Source organism: Alexandromys fortis, unplaced genomic scaffold, assembly GCF_014885135.2.
Source record: "Alexandromys fortis isolate MF-2015 unplaced genomic scaffold, M_Fortis_MF-2015_v1.1 scaffold_126, whole genome shotgun sequence".
Lineage (NCBI taxonomy): Eukaryota > Metazoa > Chordata > Mammalia > Rodentia > Cricetidae > Alexandromys > Alexandromys fortis.
The window spans coordinates 55,871-77,240 of NW_026068018.1; the positions used below are offsets into that span (position 1 = coordinate 55,871).

At 43.6% G+C, this 21,370-nt stretch overlaps 1 protein-coding gene and 1 long non-coding RNA gene across 2 annotated transcripts in view; one reads left to right on the forward strand and one right to left on the reverse strand.

The window, feature by feature from the left end:
* Niban1 (niban apoptosis regulator 1) overlaps window positions 1-21,370 on the reverse strand; it is a 153,443-nt gene that overhangs the window by 40,934 nt on the left and 91,139 nt on the right. The window contains exon 6 of the mRNA XM_050162924.1: window positions 67-182. Within this exon, the coding sequence (XP_050018881.1) occupies window positions 67-182 (116 nt within the window). The remainder of the gene's footprint in view (window positions 1-66; window positions 183-21,370) is intronic.
* LOC126514195 (uncharacterized) overlaps window positions 19,018-21,370 on the forward strand; it is a 5,055-nt gene continuing 2,702 nt past the window's right edge. The window contains exon 1 of the long non-coding RNA XR_007595520.1: window positions 19,018-19,184. This is a non-coding gene — a long non-coding RNA (uncharacterized lncRNA). The remainder of the gene's footprint in view (window positions 19,185-21,370) is intronic.

Sequence of the window (21,370 nt, forward strand, 5' to 3'; positions counted from 1 at the left end):
GCGAATCATGTGTTAAATGGTCCTGACCTCCTCCAACACAGACAGAGGATCTGAGGCCCACATTACCTGGACTTCATCCCCAGTGATCATTTCCCACGAGCCATAGTGACCCTTCTCCTGCCGGAAGAACTGCACGGCTTCTAAAAAGGCTTGGGCTTCAAATGTCGTCTGCTTCATATAATCTAAAAGAAAGAAAGGGGGCGTTTAATAAAGAGAAAGGAGGCTTTGCATTTTTCTGTGGTTCTTTAAGTAAAAGAAAGTAACATTTTCTATATAACATTTCTATTATAAGTCACAAAACTATGAGAACACAGAAAACAAAGCAAGTAGTTCATTAGGAGTCCATTTGTGTATGTATGTATATATATATATACATATATATATATGAAGTGGGAGTGATTTCTTACTAATAAAGAAACTGCCTAGGCCCATTTGATAGGCCAACCCTTAGGTAGGCGGAGAAAACAGAACAGGATTGTGGGAAAAAGAAGCTGAGTCAAGGAGTCGACATGATTCTCCCGCTCCAGACAGACGCAGGTTAAGATCCTCCCTGGTAAGCCAGCTCATGGGCTACACAGAATATTAGAAATGGGTTAGAACAATATGTAAGAGCTAGCCAATAAGAAGCTGGAACTAGCTGGGCCAGGCAGTGTTTAATAGAATACAGTTTCTGTGTAATTATTTCGGGCATAAGCTAGCCATGCGGGCGGCCGGGTGCCGGGGACGCAGCCCTGCCGCTCCTAATTCAACATATATATACACACACACACCATATATATATACACACACACACACACACACACATGTATATATGTATCTCTGCTTACTCGCCATCCACACCAATAATTCCATCACTGACTGAGAGAAGTGCTCAGAACCACCGTCACCTTCCCCTGACCTCTCTCTCTCTCTCCCTCCCTCACCTCAAATGCTTTCCCCAGGCACCCAGTGAGTGCCACCATTAAACAAGCCTATCACAGAAACAATCCATTAGTGGTACATCTGAACCCAAGCTAAAGTCCAATTTCTCTGTGAGCTGACATCAGCCCTTTCTGTCAAAAGCATGTCTATATAGAATGCTAATTTATGCAAATTAAAATGATAATTGATGACACATAGCACGGTACTATTTATTTAAGCACATCACCTATTTCATTGAGAACTGACAGAAATCCCAGAGGAGAGCATTGTTATCGCCTCCTTTGACAGAGGAGGCTGACAAGGCACAGAAAGCTGAATTAACTGCTGGAGGTCACACAGGCAGCGAGTGGAGGATCCAGGTAGAGCTGGGGAGGGTACCTGACTTTCAGCCTGCTTCTAATCATCACATTACCCGTCCTAACTTAATGAGCTTGTCCCTCAAAAAGATATGACCTGCCTTTCTTTCTTTCTTTCTTTCTTTCTTTCTTTCTTTCTTTCTTTCTTTCTTTCTTTCTTTTTGAGACAGGGTTTCTCTGTATAGTCCTGGTTATCCTGGAACTTGCTCTGTAGACCAGGTTGGCGTAGAATTCACAAAGATCCACCTGCCTCTGCCTCCCGAGTGCTGGGATTAAAGGCGTGCACCACCACCGCCCAACAAATACTACATTTTAATGGTGTTATGTCTTAGAAATAATATCTCACCAGAAAGGAATGACTGACCAGTGGTGGGATTGAAAGTATGGAGCTGGGACTTAATAACCTTCTGGAAATTCCTTAGGTCACGCTATGTGTTCTCCTTCCCAGCACCTAAAACTAGCTTGTGGTTTGTGGTTTGGTTTGGTTTTGATATTTTTGCTTTTTGTTTGTTTGTTTTGTTTTTCTTAGGATTTGCTGAAGTACTCACTCTATAACCCAGGCACACTTGGAACTCACCATCCCGTCCAGCCTCCTGGGTGCTAGAATTACAGGCATGTGTCACCACACCAGCTAAAACCAGATCTTGGGAGGAGGAAATGGTAACAGAACTGTAGAGATTTTGATGTGGGAAATGGACTTTAAAAACAATCATGAACCAGCAAGATGGCTCAGAGGATAAAGGTGTCTGCCACTGTGGTAGTTTGAAAGAAAACGGTCTCCAAAAGGCCTGGCCCTATTAGGAGGTGTGGCCTTGTTGGAGCAGATACGGCCTTGCTAGAGGAAGTGTGTCACTGTGAAGGCAGGCTTTGAGGTCTCAAATATACCCAAACCACGTCCAGGGTCTCAGGACCACTTCCTCTTGCCTGTGAGTCAAGATGTAAGAACTCTCAGCTCCCTCTCCAGCACCGTATGTGTGCCTGCAAGCTGCCACACTCCCAGCTGCCATGTCCCACCATGATGATAATGACTAAACCTCTGAACTGTAAGTGAGCCACCACAATGTAATGTTTTTCCTTTCTAGGAGTTGCCGTGATCATGGTGTCTCTTCACAGCAATGGAAACCCTAAAGACAGCCACCAAGCTTGATGACCTGAGTTCAATCCCTAAGATGTACAGGGTAAAGGAAAGAACCAACTCCTACAAGTTAGCTTCTGACCCCTGTCATGGCACACATACATACACACAATCAATCATTCCATCAATAAATGTAATTAAAATTAAAAATAGTCTAAACAGGCACTTTTGGGAGTGCAGCTCAGTGGTAGAGTTCACTTAGCAGGCATTGGTTCTTTGTTTTTTTTTTTTTTTTTTGTTTTGTTTTGTTTTGTTTTGTTTTGTTTTTTTGAGACAGCATTTCTGTGTGGGTTTGGAGCCTGTCCTGGAACTAGCTCTGTAGGCTGGTCGCAAACTCACAGAGATCCACCTGCCTCTGCCTCCCAAGTGCTGGGATTAAAGGCCTGAGCCACCACTGCCCAGTGCAGGCATTGGTTCTAAATCTGATAAGCTTTATACCCAACACACACACACACACACACACCTAATCAAATCTTAAAGAAATTCACTCCTAGAATGGGGAAGTGGAGGGAGGTTAAAGGGCAAGCTTCCACTACCAAAATGGCACACAGCTCTCTTGCTAGAAACCACAGTCTATAGACCATTGTCAAGTATTGGTGCTATTAGAATGAAGGCAGCTGGCTCACTGCAGACAGGTGGCATCAGAGTTCTAGATCAGCAGAATTACTCAGTCATAAATGGTTGTTACAGGGACTGGGCATAACTTAAGACAATCAGTCTGCCCTGGCAGGTAGCAACCAACTGACAGTGTGGATTACCTTCCTTTGAGATTTACTACATGGTTTACTAGATTATAAAGCACTAGGCACTTAAAAGAAGAAACACAGCTCAGAGCACAGTATCTACAAGAGTTAAAGAGTCTCCATAGTCAGGGTACCACGAAGCCCAGGAGGGATACCTTCAAAATCACGGACGAGGAACCAACATCTCTTAACATCAACACAGAGTTTTGCTCAAAGGGGAAAACCGAAAAAGTGGCCTGCTCCACAAATCAAGTTTTCAAATTGAAGTATCTTCTTTCTTGTTATTTTTCTTGGCTTGGCAACTCATTCAGTGTTTAACCTCAGAGGATTAGAAAATGAACATTAAGGCCGTCCAATACAATTGCCAATGCCAGCGGCGTTGCTCTCCCCACAGGGGGATGTGACCCGGGGCTCAGCACACTGGGAAGGACTGGATGGAGCGAGATGGAAACTGTAATTATCATGTGGAGACTCAAGATGACTCATGGGCTCTTATTTTTAACAGCTGTTTTCATTTTCAACCTAAGGAAACAAAGAGATGGGGAGAAAAAGTGACTCTGTATTTGGATCAGGGGAGAATGGCCAAGGAACGGAGGTTTGGATCCCTCAGTGACAAGCAATCTGACTTCTCTTACTTCTTCCCCGGCTGACCTCGGTAACTGCAGGAGATACTTTATAACCTGTCCATGGCCTTCTATGTCTACAAAACAAACTGACATGTATTCTGATGAGAATACTGATAAAGGTTTTTGGGGGGAAATGGAAGAAAATAGGATTTGGAGACAATGATATTAGCTTTAGAAAAAAAAAAAGCCAAAGAAGGAATGTCAGAAAGCAAGCATGCAATGGTCTGGGAATGGCACACCTTATCCTTAGAGGAGAAAGTGATAAGGGACAAAATGGTTACAAAAGAAGCCACAGTTGGTCAACAGTGTCATTTAGGAAATAGAGAGCGCTCATCATTAGGACAAATAAAATTTTAACTTTCCTCTTTCTGTAGTCACGAAAAGATCTATGTTGCCATTTGTCGTTAGATTTTAGACTTTTAAGCAAATTAAACAAATTAATTTATGAAGAACTTAGAGGGGAAATCCACCACAGAGTAAGTTTCTCTGTGAGTGTCTGTTCTGGTCAAAACTCAAAAGGCAATCGCTAGTTCACTAAGCAAACGGAGAAAGACAGCTGTGCAGCGCAGTTGTAAAATGACCTTCGTCTCTCTCTGGTTGTTTCAAGAGGCAAAGCTGAAGTAAGTACAGGTGTTTGGAGAGAAAGCAGATTCCCAACTCGATCAGCATCCTGTTCTCAAGGGAAAACATTGCAGCTGTGCAGCTGCCCTCTCTCCAGCCAATGAGGGGCCAGGGAGTTTAGCACCTCACTGTGGCCTCCAGCATCAGTGGTTTGGGCTCTTCCGTGAAGCTTTCCCTCTGCAGGAAAGCAAGTAGGCCAGAATTCCCTTTTCCCACGTGCTGTAAGACTATACAAGGGGCCACATGTACCAGGGAGAGCAACTTAGGCATTTCTTAAAGCCAGATGAAGAAATTGACGGGGCGGTACTTCCCTAGCTGAAGGTCACACAGCTGGTCAGAGTATTAGTCAAGAGCCGAAATATCCTGCGTGGCCTTGGCATTCACACTTGAATCACAGACTTTGCGAGTCAGGAGTGATCTGACTGGTCACCGACCGGGAGCTTTAGCTCAGTGCCGAGAACCTTCGGAATGTCCGAACAGTGCTCTCTTGGCCTTGGCTCAAACAGCTCTAGCGACAGAAAGCTCACAGTTTAATGAAACGATTCTTTCTGCTTCTGAACTGCTCTAATTATTCTAAAATTTAAATTTTCTCCTTCTTTGGAGCCATTACGTTTCCGTGCAGCCCCACCGCCACACCACACACACAACACAATTTCTCTCTTACAGAGTAAATTAATTGTCATTTCTCCTTTTCCATATGGTGGGGCTAAATCCCAGGCATCCACTGAGGGGGCTGATTTTCCTTCAGCTGCTCTTTAAAGAAGTTGGATCTCTTTAATCTAACCCTTTTTTTTCTCCTCGGTGATCCACTCTTAATTCCTCATCCTCTTGGCTCTAGAACTCACTCAATACATGGGATAGTCTCCTGCGCCCTTTCTGGCTTCTTCTTTAACGCAGCTACAGTGTCCAGGTGACTCATGCCCTTTTTGAAATCCAATAAAATCCGTAAATGTGTTTCATATGAAACGCTTGTCAGCCTAGGCGTCTCCTAACTTGCATTTTTGCCTTTTGACTTTAGGACAGCCTTTAAAGCTTAGCCATGTGAAGCGACAACTTGCTGTGATCAGCCCACTTACCAAACCATTGAAAAATCGCAGTTCTGCCTCATACCCCCTTTCATCCAAGAACCAGAAAATTTGCTAGAGTTGCCCTCTTTGTTTCTATCCAGTTCCCTGGGGGAAAAAAGTTTCCTAAAGTCAGGGGCACAGACAAACCCTGGGAAACTGTAAGCATTTTTCGGAGACATGTGGGAGACACATTGTAGCTATTCATTCAACACTCAGTATCCCCCAGGACCAAGAAGTGTCTAGGAAGTCCAGCTCTTCTTGGTCTCTGCCCAGGCCCTCATCCATGCAGCTGCATGGAAAACTCATATTTGAGAGAGATGATTAAGAATTTTGCAAGGGAAACTGTGCTTTCCTAGGCCTCCTGGGGACAGTTATTCCGGGGGCCAGCCAGAGAGACATCATTTTTGTTTTTTTCCACTTGTACAGATTTATAACATGCCTGAGTGAATCGAAAGCCCAAAGCTCCCAGGCCTGTGGAGTCGCTGTATACTGTAACTCTGGCTCTGTGTCAGATCTGGGCTTGGAAGTTGCCCAGTTCTTCTATCTGAAGGATAACCTACACCAAGCCCTGTTAACTGATCTGCCTAGCGATTTGGGCAAGTTATGTAACAGTGTTACTCCCCAGGGCTGCTGCGGTTCTGCCTACCACAGACACTTCTAAACTGTCCTCAGGGCTAGCTCATAGTGCCCTCCTCGGCCAGCTCCAGGGAGGATGTTTGTCCTGGTGTTTTCTCTAGAACAAGAAATGTAACGGAGATGACCAAGTTCTTTTGAGTCACTGCGGTGGATTAGAAACCATTTAATAAAATCTCCACATTACAAAAGGTTAGGAACCGAGTTTCAGGGTTAGAGCATGGATAAGTCACTCACCTCAAGATACTTTACCAATACTTCATGATTTAATGCCTCAAAACCACTTTGAGGTAATTCTGGATTCTCATACTATTATGCAACACATATTCTATATAATACATATTATGTTTATATAAATGTGAATAATAAAGAAAGACCCTTGAATATTCCTTACCCAGTTTCCATCCCCCAAGAAACATTTTTGATTATCATAACATGAAGTTGATGTGGATGCAACTCAAATTTCTCATTCAGTTTTCACTAATGTTACATGTATTTCAACCCCCCTCATGTGTGCATGTGTGTGTGTGTGCATGTGCACGCACGATAGTTTAATGTCTGAAATTATTTTCAAGGAGCATTTCATTGCAAAGTTTAGAAGTCAGGGCTTTGATTATATGGCGGGGGGGGGGGGGTTATCTACCCTAAACTCTTCACTTTACAACTGATCTAATCAAGGTCTAAATAGACCATGAGCTTATATTAATAAAATTAAAGCAAAATAAATACAAATTTCCTAATTCACTAGAATTAATAATGACTGGAGTCCACTCTAACGGAAACTATTTATATATGACTAGCCTAAAAAAAAAACACCCATTATTATGTTATAGGGGTTAACGCCGGGTACTGAGAAGAAAACTGCTAAATTACCAGGCATCCCTGCAATGCACCTTAGAAGACTATTAGACTAAAATATACATCTATTACTCACATCAAGTGTGTGCTAGTCAGTGGGCATGGACCCATTAGGCATAGAAGATGAATGTGCCAGGAATATAGGTATACACCTCAGAAGTCCAGTGTCAGCTAAGAACTCCCTCAGAGGAGGTGGAGCCCTTCGCAACAAATGCAAAAAAAAAAAAAAGTCTAGTTGAAGAACAATTGTTTTGAGAAAACTTTTTACCACACAGAAGAAAACCACATAGATGAGCCATGACCAGTCATCTCATGAATTCTTAACGTCAATAAAACCTAGAAGACTATCACCAGAGAAAAGGAAACGGTGGCCTTTAGAATAAGTGAAGGCAGACTGGCCTCATTTCCTTCAGATAAGCTTATCAGATTGACCGATTAGAAGACCGTTGAAGATGTCCTACGTCTAGATCTTAGCAAGGCCCTTACCAACGGCTTCCATGATTTTGATTGGTGCTCCAAAGAAGTTCAGGTTGGCTAATAATGCAAATGGACCCAGCAAAACCAGTTAAAATAAATGATGGGTGCTTGTTAAAGAGCTGAGGTTACTGACGTCATAGAGGGGAATCTGTAGAGTACCTTAATGCATGGTCGCTTCCTTGGAAATGTATACATCTATCTATATAATCTTATTTACCTATTGACACACTGCAAAGTGGGGTAGGCCCTGAGGATATAAAGACAAAATGGAGAAAGTTTTTGACTCCAAGGTCTCCAACGCTTGCTAGTTACAGAATCTGAATCTAAAATCAAATATAATATGGACTAATGAATTTAGAACTTGCTCCAAAAACACGGCCATAAGATTATATGGCATGTGCCCCTCACATTACAGGTTCACAACAAAAGACTGGTGAGTAGATTCTTTCTGTGAAATTCTAATCTTTAATTTCTTTTATATGTGTTATGTATATAAACAACATATAATGTGCATTTGAACATCCCACAAACAGATGAAATCTTATCCTCAGGTGCACACTATTCTACCACTTAAGGTAAGTCATTTGTAAAGCACAAAGCTTGAAGGCTGCCCCCAAGCCTGGGTTTCTGTGTGTCTGTGAGGTCAGTGTGAGCTGAGTGTGAGATCTAACCAGTCACCCACAAAGCGAGGGAGGTTGGGCTCCAGCCCTGGGGGTTACAGCAAAGTCATCGGTCGATTCTGAGATTTGCTCTTCCAAGCTTATCATTCTAGACTATCTCTCTTGAGAGAGCACCCAAAAAAAGAGAAAAAGGCAGAGTATTTCTGAATTTGATTGAATTTGATAAAGAATGCAGAATCTCACATAGCCTTGGAGAGAGAAATACAGAAGGAAGTGATCCTGGCCACCGTAAAGATTTGCTGTAAGAACTTTGGGCTCGAGAGATGGCTCAGTGGTTAAGAGCACTGGCTGCTCTTCCGGAAGACACAGGTTCTGAGTTCAATTCCCAGCAGCCACATGGCAGCTCACAACTCTACCTACACATCCAGGGTATCTGGCATCCTCACATAAACATACATGCAGGCAAAACACCAATGCACATAAAATAAAGAGAAATTACTAAAAAAATAAGAACTATGGCCTTGTTCCATGTAGATTCAGATGGGAGTTAGGACAGCAATAATACATAGAGAGTGGCTGACTCTAATCCAACTAAGGAATGAGTTTCTAACATCTAAACTGATCTTAAGTGAACCAGGTTCCAGTAGGACGTCAAAGGTTCTCCAACGGGAAAATGCTCTGTCACGGCTGAGTTACTTTGTAGAAGACTCGCTTGGATCCCTTTAGTAAATCCTCTGAAGTATCCCTATCATAGCAATTATCATTTTATAGCTAGTATGATCACGTCGGATATGTCTCTGTTATCCGGTAAGCTCTGGGAAGATAAAGGCTGCTGTTTGTATTAATCTCAGCTTCCTCAATCCCCAGTGCACAGGATTAATCAAATGATCAAAGAAAGAGGAAGGAGAGAACAGAGGGATTAAGATGGTTGAGGGAGTATTAGATTAAATCTCCTGCAAGTTTCCTTCTAATCTGAGATTTCATGGTTACAGACAAAACCCTAGAGGTGCCAATAATGAGACTGTCTTAACGAGCCCCCCCCCACCTGCGCTTAATGCTGTAAAGAGCCACAAAAGGGATAGAGCTCTACCCCAGCACCTCCCAGATGTCAGTAAGCATCAATGTGTCCAAGATGACTTATCCAATAGATTGCTGAACATCCTACTCCCACAGGTTCTGACTTGGTGGACCTTGGGGTGGGGCCAAGAGTTTGCACATCAAATATGCATCTAGGTGAAGCTCACTCATGCTGCAGCCCAGCGACACTCTTAGAGAATCTTCCTGCTGCAGCATCGCAGTGTGTGTGAGTCTCACACATCAGAAGGACCGATGGATAATAATTTCCAGTTGTGGTCCAGCAGGTCTGGGATTGGAGCCAGGGTGATTCTGCTGCCCTGGTGGTTTACACACACATATGGGGGACAGGAATACACAGAAGACATAGGTATAGAAAATTCTGATGCTTGAATATTTAGGGTCTTGATTACCTTGTTCCCCTATCATCGGCATATTGGTGGAGGCTGCTCGTTCATTTCCCAGCCGCACAGACCAGAAATAAGCACACAAAAACTATATTAATTGAAACAGTGCTTGGCCAATCACTTAGGCATATTGCTAGCTAGCTCTTATATCTTTTAAATTAACCCATTTCTATTATTTTATATTTTACCACGAGGCTCATGGTTTACCGGTACTGGTGCGCAGGCATTTTCCTCCTCCAGGGGAGGCTCCATCGCATCCCCATGACTCTGCCTACTCTCTCAATAGACTTTTTCCAGCCTGGCTATATTCTGTTAAGTCACTGGCTGAAAGTAGCTTCTTTATTTACCAATGGCAATAAAACATATTTACAGCATACAGAGGGGAAATCCTACATCAATCAGCAGATTAGGAAATGTCCTTTTTGTCAGATGTTCATCCACTTAATACACATGAAAGCTTATAGTTACCAAAGTAATATTTAAAAATGATACAAGGATGAAGATTTATCTGAGAATATACAGGAAAACAGTAACCCATGACCATCTCTCCCTCTCTTTTCAGACGCAGCCACTGACTGGACACAAATCCCCGCATATAATCCTGGTTAATTCCATTCTCTCTTTCTGTGAGTGCAGTAGCTATGTGGCCACTATCCCGTATGTGACACACACTTCTCTTCTCTAGGATAAATGATCTCAATACCCTTTGTTCTTACTTTATTTTTTTCAAAGCCTTAAAACATAAAAATGGCCCACGTCCGCCCTCATCCAACAATAAGGGTGCTGTCATTGGTTTCCTCTTTCTGAATTCCACAAAGTCTGCTGCTGTCTGAAGGGGAGATACATTGGAATGTTTTCCATGTCTGGGAGTTCATTTATCACACTATGTGACCTGACTACCTGGATGGCATGAAGCCAAGAGGATAATGACGGAATCAACGACTTTCTCTGAACAAACGAAGATGGCCACGTGAGTAGGTTTGCATCCTGAGGCACCAAGTTCAAAACCGGCACTCGAGGCTCTGACAACCACTGGCACAGAGACTGCTGAAATGCCCCTCAGGAGAAGGACGGCCCCAAACCTCAGCAAACCAAATAACAGTGATCTCATCCCGTTTTGAAAAGGTGACTTTGAAAGTGTCTACCAGCAAACGTTTTTCAGGCAGGTGTGGTTGATACACACACCCAGGTTGCCTTTCTGCCCCAACCACAGAAACCGAGTCATTTGCTTCTCTGTGACATTGTGGAAAGTGGTGTGTCTAACTCCGTGCAGGCAAACCTTTAGCACACAGCCTGGACAAAGTGTCATGCATGTTTGTGGTTTTTTAAATAAACAAGGAAGATACCCTCCCGGCCACGGTCTGGTCTTTATTCTTATTAGAACTTTATCTGGCTCCTGGAAATGGCTACTTACTAACTTAGCTTAACATATTACCATAGCAAGGGGATGTCAGAGGGAGTCTTCCCGACTGATGCTATGGACAGCCTTCCCCTGTGAACCAAGAACACCGAAGTCTTAGCCACACCCGTGGGAGCACACTTTTCACAAGCAGAAGCAGGCAGTATAGGGACTGAACCAGGTTGACTCCAGAGAACGAATCGCTGGCCTGAATCGGCATCACTTCATCAAACCCTACCCCGACGAGCGACAGGGCCCAGCACAGTCCTGCGGTGCTGTCTGGCGGTACTCCAAGCATCGTCATTACCAGTGATGAATCGCTGCATCTACCTTGAACTTACCAAATTTTACAGTCTACAACATCTCATTTGATTCCCATAGCAACCTCATGAGGCAGGCAAGCCGGATGTAATCATTCTAGGTAAAAAAATGGGAAAATCCGAGAAGCAAAGAAATTTATATCACTGCCCAGGGTCATAGCAATAAATAACTCATTCTATCAGGCCATCAAGTGAGAATCAAAATAACAGGCAGACAAGGAATTTCTAGACTGATATAGCCTCAATTCCAAAATGGACCTAACCTTACTGAAAACGTGTAACTATGGCCTGCCTTATTTAGGGTAATATATCTCACTTTTCTTATTTATGACTTTCTCTCAAAGACCTAAAAAATTCAATGGGCCCATACTCTCCTTTCCTCCTAAGAAAAATGAACAAGCGATGGCCCCTAGCACCTGGAAACCCATCACCTGCCCTGCCTAGGAACCTGACAATGTGGGTTAATTTCATGGTGCCCTCTTTAGGTTTTGAGGGGCAGTAAACTCCATAGATCTTAAGTTCTTAGGGACCAGGACATTTAAAAATAACGGGAACCCCAGCAATCATGAACCAATAAAAATAGAGTCTACATTCCCGACCCATGACGAGGAGCTGTTCGTGTTTAATCTCTGGGTTAGCTGATCCCACACAGCATACCAATTTTCATAACTGCTGTAAGCCAAAAGACTCTTGGCAAGCATTTTGCTATTGGGGTTTTTGAGGGCCTGGGACTCGGTATCAGTATGTGTTGTCTCGCAAAGCAGCCACTTAGTATGACTTTACACTCAGGCTCAGCTGTATGACTTGTGAAAACTGGAGGCAATAACAGTTATTTTCAGGAAAGGGCAAAGATGTCTTTCTTGTTAAATAGCTAGCATACAGCAAGTTTACAAGATAAAATTCCTGGCTGCAATGGGACGGCCAAAGGGAAGAGTTCAGCTAGGAGGGCTGTGGAAAAGGAGTCTAGGATTGTCTGAACTGCAAAAGTTATAAAGTTACAGACCCATCCTGATTTAGCGATGTAAAATGTACGTACAGTGGCTGGAAGGAGAAAACTAAGAAACAAAAAGAGTTACAAGGAGTTTTATTCTGGATTTAACATTCATAAACTGTATTAACCATCCTTTTCGAAGATATATGTTGATTTAAAAAAAAACATTTAAAATATGCTAGGCACCCTCAGGAGGCTGAGGGCAGAAGGCTGCTAAGAACAGGAGGCCAGGGTGGGCTATAAAGTGACTCTAAGCCAGACTGGGCTAGCCCGGGACCTGTCTCAAAAAAATAAAAAAAACATGATTAGGATGGTGGTGGTGATTATACATGTGTACATACATACGTACAGACGCACACTTACTTATCTGCATGACCATGAGCTGTCTTTATATCCCCAGGGTCAACACAGTCCCAAGGCACTTTGCCCCTTAGATTCTAGAAGCGTGCCCATGAGCACATTCTAGGGTCTGCCCTACTTATTATATGGTACCATAATTTTATAGTGCTGTAGTGACTGCCGCTTCTACCGTGGGGCTCGAGACAAGCTGCTTTGCTTCTGTGGGTCTAATTTCAAATGAAAGCCTGGCTAAGCCTCTAAAAGGCCAGTTAGTTTGTTATCAAATATACAGTGATTTCCATGACTATATTCTTATTGGGGACAGAAAGGGTCTAGACTCAAGGCCACATGCCCCCTCTCTTTCCTCACCCTCTTGCCCACCCCCCAAACTCATCTGTCTATGGGCTGCTGGAAGTCACCAGTATAGCTATAAGGATGCGTTCCATGACGGGTGTGCCTTTGCAATGCCTCCATTGGGCGGTTTGTGTCCTCTCCACTCCTGTTATTTCCCTCTCTGAGCTCATCAAATGGCAGTCTAATTAACTGAACCCGTAAAACAGTGAAAATATTTTGGTTTGCTACTTTATGCTTCACACTGAGGTTAGAGCAAAACCGACACATACGGCATTAAATCATTGACTTAGTCACACGCGCTTGGTGCTTAAATGCTCCTTTTTCTTTTTTCTTTGCAAAATATAGACTGCCTCATAGAAGTCATTTAACATCCACCCAAAACACTGAATTTTATAAAATTATATTTACAGTTCTTCAGAAAAACTGTCATATATAGTTACATATAACCTTAAGGCTATTAAGACAGTCTGCCTAACCAGAATTTTCTCATTGATAAAATGCTATAGAACCAAATGCACTTTGTCCAAATCAAGACTATCAACTAGAGTATAGTTCAGTCTTTGATCATCCACGTTAACTTAGATGCCAAATCCTTAAAACTTCCTGCTTGGGTCTATGCTGGAGCTGTGTGTGTGTGTGTGGGTGTGTGGGTGTGTGGGTGTGTGGGTGTGGTGTTTACATTTGAATGCTGCTGACTCTGTGTTCCAGGGACCCTATTTACTTTAAAACAAAGAGCAAATCTGCCCTATGGGAAGCTAGTATGTGTTTAGTGATTCTTCTTCATTCTTTACTTAAACTGACAGTTAGGTGGCATCTTAGACCAATGCCCATACAACTTGTTTCTTTTTTCCTCCTTTGCCCTTTCCCTCCCATACTGCTTTTGCTCACCTTCCATGTATCTATGAGGTCATTTCCAGACATGGTTAACTAAGGGGGATGACCCACCCTAAATGTGAGCAGCACTAATCCCATAGACCAGGGTCCCACAAGAATAAAGGAAAGGCACACACAGAGAGACGGCACACACTGGCATGCGCTCTCCAGGCTTCCTGGATGTCGTAATGTGAGCTGTCCTCCCTCCTAGCCATGATGGACTAAAATCATGAACAAAATAAACCCTTTCTTAGTTGCTCCTTCCGCTCTTTTGAAACAGAGACAAACGCCTGGTTAACAGTACAGAGTTATCAAGGAGTTGTCTCCTCCCATCCTCGTTTAGTACCAAGCCTCTGGGATCTGATGTAACTTTCACATGTACAGACTATCTCAGTTTGGACGCTTCAAGGGCTCAGTGGCCATGGGTGACTAGCGAGTGTCTACCTTACGGATCAGGAAACTCGGGGTCGAAGAGGTAGTTGCTTATCCTAGTGGGGACAGAGGCAGAAAGAACCACTGTACACCCGGTAAAGTTCAAACATCATTTAAAAGGGACCTGTTCTATATCAATAAAGGAAGCTCTGATCCATCAGTACACAGCTCACCTCATGGATTAAAGAGGAAATAAAGTGACTTGTGACAAGTCCTTGTGTCAATTGTTTGACTCAAGTTTAAGACCTTGGCAGTGTCTTACAGACCTCCTGACGGCCAGTGAGGAGTTGGTGCAGCTTAACTTTGAGGGCTTCCCCCCAATGCCGAATCCATAGCAGGACTGCTTGGTGTGGTAGAAAATTGCTAACTACCAACGGACATAGTAGATGAGATCACTTCCAAACAGGATACAGCCTCACAACAACCCGCTCTATTTATAGAAACAGCTGGCTCGCCCAACTCCTACTCTCTACCAAATAGAAAAACAGCCAAAGGGTTTGATAAATTTAGGTGCCTCTGGTACCTATTGTCAGTAGTGACTAAAACTTTGAGTTGCATGATGTAATTCATCCCTTGGAACTATGTAATGAATGCATTCAGTGATCAGATTCCCTGATGGTAAAACAGAGAAAGAGGAAATTAAAACAAAAAATCTCCATCCCTGCTGGATGGGTCAGAGGTTTGAATACATGAACACATGTGATCTGCTTCCTACATGAGTGTGTTTTTGTAAGCCAGCAAGATGCTTCTTGTGTGTTCACAGTTCCTGACGGCATTTTTTGTGATTAAGGAAGAAACAGTGGAATTACGGAACTCGAATGGGCTCTTAATGTCGCTTCAATTACCCCACAGCACAGCAGTGTTTATTCACTGAATAACTATGAGAGATATGAATTATTCTAGGCCGATTATCATTACTGATTATGGAAAAGACTACTGTGTATTAAATAGTGTGGGTTTACAGATCAAAACTAATCAGATGGAAGTTGTTTGGAAGATGCTTTAATTTTTCCCCATCTCACATGTTAGAGCACTGGCACTCTCCTTCTCAAGAAGTTCTTACCCCACCAGGTATTGCTTAGGCTCCAAGGGAGGACATCTCTGAGTGTCTCGAAGGCAGATGGATGTGTCATTGGGAAATCATCCTGTCTACCCAGAACTTTTCCTTAAGCTGAAGGCTATGGTTGGATACTCCTTGACCAGATCCGAGGCTCCACGGTAGAGTTTAAGCCCCACTATTAAGACTAGGAGGTGGAACTCAATCTGACCACAGCATTGAACTGAGGGTTCTGGAGACAATTAGGATGAGACAGGGACTAGTTAAGAGGACTGACTCCTCTTCCCGAAGACCACGGTCCATTGCCACACCTACACATGGCTCACCACCATCTGTAGCTCCAGTCTCAGGGGATCTGGCCATTTTGAGCAGCAGGCATGCAAACGATGCACCAATATGCATGCAGGCAAAACCCAAACACATAAAATAAGATAAAAATCTAATCAGCAACACAGCACCTCTACATCTCCATGTTTCAAGTTCCAGGCTGGGCACAGTTTAGTCTATTTAAGTTTGTGTGTTTACCACAGTTTGTTCTACAGTTCAGCCTGTATCTCCTCTACCCCCAGCTATTATTGTTCACAGCACTTATTACATGTATCTAAGTTAATCATTTGTATTTATATTTATGATTTACTTTCTATTTCTGCCGTTGGTCCCTGACTATGCTCGACATATACTATACTCTCAATAAATATCTGCTAAATGAATGCTGTTCAGATCGGTACAGACTCTGAATTTCTAATTAAGATAAAATTAATATGAAACTTTTCATCGAAGCCCATATTTCCAGTTGACCAGTAAGTGCATTAGGCAAGGCAACATTTAATTCTAAATTAAAAACAAGCATCACTACAGTCAAGAAGCCAATCAGGAGTAGCAGTGAGAGTATGGGAAATCAGTCCACAGATGTTCACCTCTGGAGCCCCAGCACCCTGAGCAAACACAGAGCAACTGCTTAATATGTGTTTGGTAAAGGCACGCACAGCCACTTACTCTCTATGCACGTCGCTGTGGGGCAGCGAGGTAAGTTACACCAGCATAGGTTGAACTGTGGCAGGTGGGGGCATCCCAGGTAAAGGGAGGGTCTGCCCCAGCACACAGAGGCACAACCCCATTCACGCCCGGCAGCATTTCCAACTTGAAACACCCAAGCGAGGAAGCTTTCAACCCCATGGGGTGGAACAGAGATTTAATTTATGTCAGATTCAGACGCAGAGACCTCCAGCAGAGTTCCATGGAGTGGGTTCCTGAGCTCAGAAACTACCTAACTGTGATCGCACTTGGGAGGAGGGGGTTAAGTTGAGACACCTAAAGTAAAGGACAAAAGACAGCCTGGCACGTAGTAGGCTCTCCACAGCCACTAATACTTTCTTTCCTCTCTTTTACCCAACTGCAGGCTCAGGCTCTATCAGGGCAGGGAAAACGCCTATTCTGACCCTCGGTCTAGCCCGTGAGAGGGAGCCAGGCTTTAACTTGAACTTCTAACTTCACCCATAGACCAATTCGTGCGATCATTTGAATTGTTTTTCAAAAATAATTTGTAGTGTAATGAGCTTGCAATTAGAATCCCAGCAGGCATTAGGAGCTAATTAGCTCCAATGAACACAAGTTAACAAATAAGAATATATGCTTAAAATAGTCAAGAAAGAATAGTAAGGGGAAATTTCATATCAAGTATAATAGCTCACAACAAAAACGTATAATCTATGACAAATCAAAATTACAGCCACATGGTAGAGAATACCCAGATAACCTCAAGATATATGCATATCATTTTAATATTCAGTGGGAAAGTTATATTATCTCATGAATGGTGCTGATACAACTGTCTATCCACTTAGGAAAAAACAGTAGACCCCAGAAATATTTTACATACGAAAAGAATTTCTGCACAGATGAGGGACTTCAGGGCAAAATCTAGCAATCCAGGATCTGGTAAAGAGCACCAGTTGCTCTTCCAAAGGACCCATGTTCCATTCCCGGCACCCACATATAACTTACAATCACCTGTAACATCAGTTCCGGGGACCTGACGCCCGCTTCTGCTCTCAACAGACACCGGGTACATGTGGGCGTATACACATACATGTAGGCAAAGCACTCATACACATAAAGTAAAATAATTAATATATATATATAGCAATATAAAAATCTAAAAATAAATTAGAAAACTACCTATATAATCTAAGGTTAAGGAAAATCTCAACAAAGGCAGGAAATCCAAAACAATACAAAAGAAAAAGCAGACAGACATATCTGACTATATAAAAATTAGGCATCTTTGCACGGCAAAATATATTGTAATTAAAAGCTAATAGCAGTAAGAATGAGTCAATGCTAACAGATAAATAACCAATTTGAAAAGATATTATTAGTGGAGATACACAAATGGGTAAATACGGAAATTTTCATAGAACTCTTGTAAAACAATAGTGAAACAAAAGGAGAATGAATGAGTGAAAATGGGGAATTCACACAGATGGAAATCTAAATGCTGACAGCTACTAGGTGGGATGCTCAGATCCCACGGCAGTCGGGGAAGGCCCACCAGAATAAAGAAGAGAGCCGTTCTGACCTGGCGGCCTGCCGGTGCTCACAAGGAACAGAAAGTCCTACCACAGAGCTGCTGCTGCAGAGTGCTCTCGTGTGCTACAGAAACGTGAAGCTTTAGAGCACAGCTGAAAAGTGGCCTGGTGGGTAGGTTAAGTTAAAAACTCATTTACTCACCAACCATATTTCCTGGGCACAGCTTTATAGAAATAAGAGCATGAGGACACATGTACAAAAATGTTAATATAATCACGGAATTTAGTAGTTGTGAGAAAAAAAGGGAAAGGCTATTGTTAAGAGCTTGGCTGACCTGTGTGGAGCACAGCTGACCTGTGTAGAGCACAGCTGACCTGTGTAGAGCACGGCTGACCTGCGTGGTGCACGGCTGACCTGCGTGGAGCACGGCTGACCTGTGTGGAGCACGGCGGACCTGTGTGGAGCACGGCTGACCTGTGTGGAGCACGGCTGACCAGTGTAGACTACAAGCCATGGAATATTATAATCCACTGAGCAACGAGTTAGAACCATGCCAGTTAATCAGAAGAGGTCTCCACAAGGCTGCACTGGGCACAAAAAACCAAGGTAGAAGAGTAAGGATCAGATGATCTTCTTTTTAAAGCAGCAACCAAATAACAAACCTTATCATGTGTGCATGGACACGGGAAAACATGAGGAAGATACAGACTTTCACATTGCTTGTGAAGGAACGGAGGGAGAGAATGAGGGAAAATAGCCTAGCTGTTATGATATGATCAGAGCTATGTGCTCCTATAAACTGTGTGGGTGTGTGTATACTATATGAGACTAAAACAAAACAAAGGAGGGGAAACACTTAACTCAAAAGAAATCACTTGGCTTTGTACGTCTTACATGTACACCCCAGCCTGCTGCTGTTACCAATGACCCTGGGTAAACCACTGGGCCTCGCCGCGCCCACCTATCAGATGATGGGCACGAAGCACACCATGTGTAAGGTGATTTCCGGCTCTGGTGTCCTCGTTCGATGCCTCCTCGTCCACAGTCACTCGGGTTTGAGGACTAGGGGTGGATTTTTGTTTCCCTAACAGCACTGTAGCTTGTGGAAACCAGGCAACGGGATCCAAAACAGAAACTGAGCACATTCCACTACCTGTTTTCTGTTTCACCCACTCTGACTTTTGTTCTCTTAGCCTGGCAACGCTCATGTTCATGATGCTGCATCGCTGTCACAGTGCACGAGCCATGTGCTGGGCCCAGTTGGCATAGCCCACCATGCAACTGGAAGGCCCGGGTGCCAGTTCCCTGGACAGAATCGTGGAAATGCCTTTGCTATGGAAACCGAGATCTGGGTAAGGAAAGGGCACAGTTAGTGATGGGATGCAAAGCAGTCAGTCTCCTCCGTTGGCCACCCCATACCCTCAGATCGCCCCATAGCCGTTAGAACCATGATGGATCAGCAGTCACATGCTTCTACAAGCCCGAAATCACAGCCAGAACTTTAGGAAAGAGTGACCTGAAGGAAGAGGGTGGCAGAGCGCTCGCATCAAGGTATGGACTTCAGGAAACAGAAAATAAAAGAAGCCCTGAAGAGCAAAGTCCCCTGAGTCAGCTGGAGAGGACCTGAGCAAGGTGGAGGCAGGCTTAAACTGTGCGGTTAACTCAGGACTGCAGCCTGAGACGGTGACAAGGAAAGGGACGTGTGGTGGTGGTCATCCAAGAAAGCCGAGGCTGTAGGAAGACCCGAGAGTAAGATTTCAGTGGCGTGTGGACTTCCCTGCAGATAGCACCGACGAGCAGGAACGGAGGCCACGGAGACAAATAGCTCAAACTTACGGAGAAAATATAACTTTGCCTACATACTAAAAATTTCAAAATATTATGAAATCATCTTCAAAAGGCTGAGGAATCGTAATTTATAGGCTAATTAGCTTTAATTATCAACTTGTCATAGCAGGGGCATCACCTGAGAGGAAATCTTCACTTCAGAAACTGTCTCAATCGGATGAGCCTAAGGGCATGTGTGTGAGGGATTGTAAGAGGGTCCAGCCCACCGTGGGTGGTGCCATTCCTAGGCAGGTGGCCCTGGGCTGTATAAGAAAGCTCTCTAAGCAGGAGACTACGAGAGAGCCAGCAAGCAGTGTTCCTCGGGGTCTCTGCTTCAAGTTCCTGCCCTGACTTCCCTCAACGATGGGCTGTGTGTGACCTGAAAATATAAGCCAAGTAAGCCCTTTCCTCCCGGAGTTGCTTTTGGTCAGTGTTTTATTACAGCAGCAGAATGAAACTAGAATGCTTTACAAGCTACCACTTTTATCTGAGATTAAACATCATGAAAAAAATATGTTGGTTTAGGATAGGAAAATGAAACAGAAACAGTGATTGTTTTGTGGAATATAATCTAAAGTGTTACTTTATAAAATTATTTTTGTACTTAGTAATAATGTCTGTGACCTATGGGTCAGCAGTTGTAATGATTTCCTCATATTAATCTTATATAATTTGCAAAGTAACCATGCGGGTGGGCACTGAGTGTCCCTGTCTTAGACCCGAGGACGGTGAAGAACAGTGAGAGCCACACAGGTACTAACTAGTGTTAGAGCCAAGATTTGAGCCCAAGATAGCCTGACTTGGCACACACCGCTTTCATCCACCGTGCCTAACACTTAACACGAAGAGCATCCCTTGGAAAGATGTACTCTCGCTTCAGAAAATGCCTCCTGCCTGCTTCAAGTCCACTTCATGAAGAGAGATTCACTACCACTTCCAAGTGGGTTTTTGTTTAATTTTGGTTTTGTTTTCCACATTAAGGTCTCAGTCCTCCCAAGTGTACGACTCACTCTGCCCAGAAATGCCTGGGTCAAACTACATACTGGATTTCTTCTTTTCTTTCTTTTGTGGCAAGGGCCTCACTTTGTGGCCCAGGCTGGCCTGGAACTTATGGCAATCCTCCTGCCTCAGACTCCCAAATGCTGGGGCTCTAATTGTGAGTCACCACAGCTGACTTACAGCTCTTTTTCTCACGTGTTTTCTGGACCAAAGGAAAGCAAGATTTCTCTGTGAAAGGCAAAATATCATAGTATTTCAGGCTCTACCAGTCATGGTACTTTCTGCCGCGGCTGCTTGTCTCTGCGTTCACAAAAGCAGGCAAGAACACCTGGGCAGACAGTGTGGCTGAGTTCCACACCAAACAGCTGGCATCCAGGTTGGTCCTACAGATCCCACACGTCAACTCTTGCACTAGATCACAAGGTTTCCAGGCGAATATACCATGTAATTCCTTCACAGATTCCTTCTCTAGAGCAGTCTAAATCCAAACTCCCCTCTCATAACTTCTTGGCACATGGTTTACACACACCTCAGTCTGTAACTAGTTTTCTCTTTGGTTATTAGTAACATCCAAACTGGATTCCTGACACCTAGCAATTGCTTGGGATAAAAAGATGCTCAGTCAGTATATGTTAGCAGAAGACTAGGGGCAGTGGAGGAAGAGAGAGGAGGAGGAGGAGGGAAGGGAAGGGAAGGGAAGGGAAGGGGAGGG